The 2,240-nt window shown below is 43.9% G+C and overlaps 1 protein-coding gene across 1 annotated transcript; it reads right to left on the bottom strand.

Moving 5' to 3' along the window:
* Nucleotides 1-242: 242 nt before the first annotated feature.
* On the bottom strand, nt 243-1,823 carry LOC118756838 (the record flags this gene model as incomplete). The annotated part of the gene is made up of 2 exons (XM_036491576.1): nt 1,136-1,823; nt 243-1,043 (listed from the first exon to the last, which is right to left on the bottom strand). Coding segments are annotated over exons 1-2 (1,489 nt in total), but the record flags the coding sequence as incomplete, so codon positions are not given.
* Between the last annotated feature and the right edge of the window lie 417 nt (nt 1,824-2,240).

Below are 2,240 nucleotides of genomic sequence, written 5' to 3'. Positions count from 1 at the left end.
GAGTTCACCTTTGGATGAGACCAGAAGGTCGTCAATGTATGGGAAAATAAAGTCTAAGTCTCTTGTGATTTCGTCGATAAATCTTTGGAAAGTCTGAGCGGCATTCTTGATGCCGAAAGTCATGTACCTAAACTCAAATAGTCCAAATGGCGTAATAATTGCTGTTTTTGGTACGTCTTCGGGGGCTACCAGAATTTGTTGAAATGCGCGAACTAAATCAAAAACGGAGAAAATTTTCTTACCATGCAGATTTGCAGCAAAGTCTTCAACATAACGCAATGAGTAGTTATCCGGTATCGTTCGAGCATTTAAGGGACGATAATCACCACATGGCCTCCATTTGCCAGACTTCTTCTGCACAAGGTGCAGTGGCGAAGACCAGGCACTATCAGAGGTTTGACAGACTCCGAGACTTATCATTTTCCTATACTCTGCTTGCGCGATATTTAGTTTTTGAGGGCACAGACGGCGGGCTTTGCACTTCACCGGTGGACCGTCAGTCGTTTTGATGTGATGCATCGTCGTGTGTTTTATGGTCCTAGAATAACTGGTATCAGGTTTAGTGATATCTTCGTACTCACGAATCAGTCTAATGTAGACCGAATCGCCGCCGATGGCCTTGATGGATTCGGCTGATTTAGTGTTCAGCAGCATAATTTTGCTTGTTAAGTTGGTAATCCCGTCGCGCAGGCATTTACGCTTCAAATCGACTAACAAGTCAAAATGACTAAGAAAGTCGGCACCGATGATTGGCTTAGTGACATCGGCGACGATAAATCGCCAAGTAAAGTCACGTCTAAGTCCGAGATCGGGTACTAATGTGATAAGCCCATACGTCTGGATAAGCGTTCCATTAGCTGCGTAGAGTTGGTAACCGATAGGGTTACAAGACGCTTTATTTAATAGGTCACGCGGATAAACGGAGAGATTCGAGCCAGTGTCCACGAGATACTGTGTTCTAGTGACTCGATCTTTAACGAATAGACGGCGTGAGGAAGTTGCAGAATCACTATCCGCCTCTAGTGATTCTAGCTGGCGTTTCCCTTAAACGTGCACCCAGTGGTGCATTTAAGTGCTTTGGTACCGAATTAAGTATGATACCAGCAGATACCAGTAGGTTTATTAACGCGCTTACCTGAAGGGCTGCGATTCTTGGCACGATGGTGGTTGCGAGAAGTTGACCTTCCTCGGTGCTGGTTAAATTGCTTAGAGAGTGCGTCAATTTGCTGGCTTAGCGCGTTAATTTTCTCCTCCATGGCTGAGTGCATCGTTGACGGTTGTGTCTGCATGGCTGCTACACGCCCTTGTACGATTTCATGCAACTTGTCGGCCATGCGTGATTGCTCCTCTAGTGAAGCGTTCGTCTGGACGGCGAGAAGAGCGCGCGTTTGCTCGGGCAACCCGGATAACCATTTTGTTTTAACCACTGCTTCGTCGACATTAGGCGCGAGTGCTTTCAGGTGCCTCAGGAATTTTGATGGTGTTCTGTCGCCTATCTGTTCACCATCAAGTAGTTGGCGAAGTTTAGCCTCCTCGGACTTCGTAAAACAGCTGGTCAAAACCTTTTTGAGCTCAGAGTAGGGATTGTTTGAGGGAGGTTTGATAATAAGTGTTTCAACCTCAACGGCGTAGCGTGTATCGATGAGTGACACGGCATAACTGAACCTATAAATTTCGGTGATGATGTTGTGGATCTGGAACTGTGCCTCTAGCTGTGCGAACCATAAATTGACACGTTCGGGGCAGAAACTAGGAGCCTTTAGCGACGGCGATGCGACCACTACAGGTTTGGTGTCAGTAAAACTCTCATCACCGTTAATCATTGTATGATTTTTTTTTTTTTTTTTTTTTGAACAGAGTTATATCGATATTCTAAAAACTTAAGCGTTAAAAAAAATATATTCTTTTGCTAATTACAACGAAAACACGGCACTCAATGATATTATATTAGTGAGTTACGTAATTACCACAATTTGATTTGCACATGTTAGTGTCCCTCAAATATCACTAATGCAGCACAACGTCCTGGGTGCTCCGCAATGCACCAGCGGTGATAATTTAAGCACAGAGATTTTTACAACTCACTGTATAATTAATGTAATTTTAGACCGCGTTTTGTAAAAAAAAAAAACTAATTCGTAAACTATCAACGCGTTTAGATCACGACGGGGTCACCAGTTTAGCGGTATAGCCGAATATTAATAAAAACACCTTGGCTTGTCAGCTAATGACGAACTAGT

Source organism: Rhagoletis pomonella, unplaced genomic scaffold (assembly GCF_013731165.1).
Source record: "Rhagoletis pomonella isolate Grant_MI unplaced genomic scaffold, Rhpom_1.0 Rhpom_scaffold_12459, whole genome shotgun sequence".
Classification (NCBI taxonomy): domain Eukaryota; kingdom Metazoa; phylum Arthropoda; class Insecta; order Diptera; family Tephritidae; genus Rhagoletis; species Rhagoletis pomonella.
The sequence above is the reverse complement of the archived record's forward strand: the minus strand, read 5'-3'. Positions and strand labels throughout refer to the sequence as shown.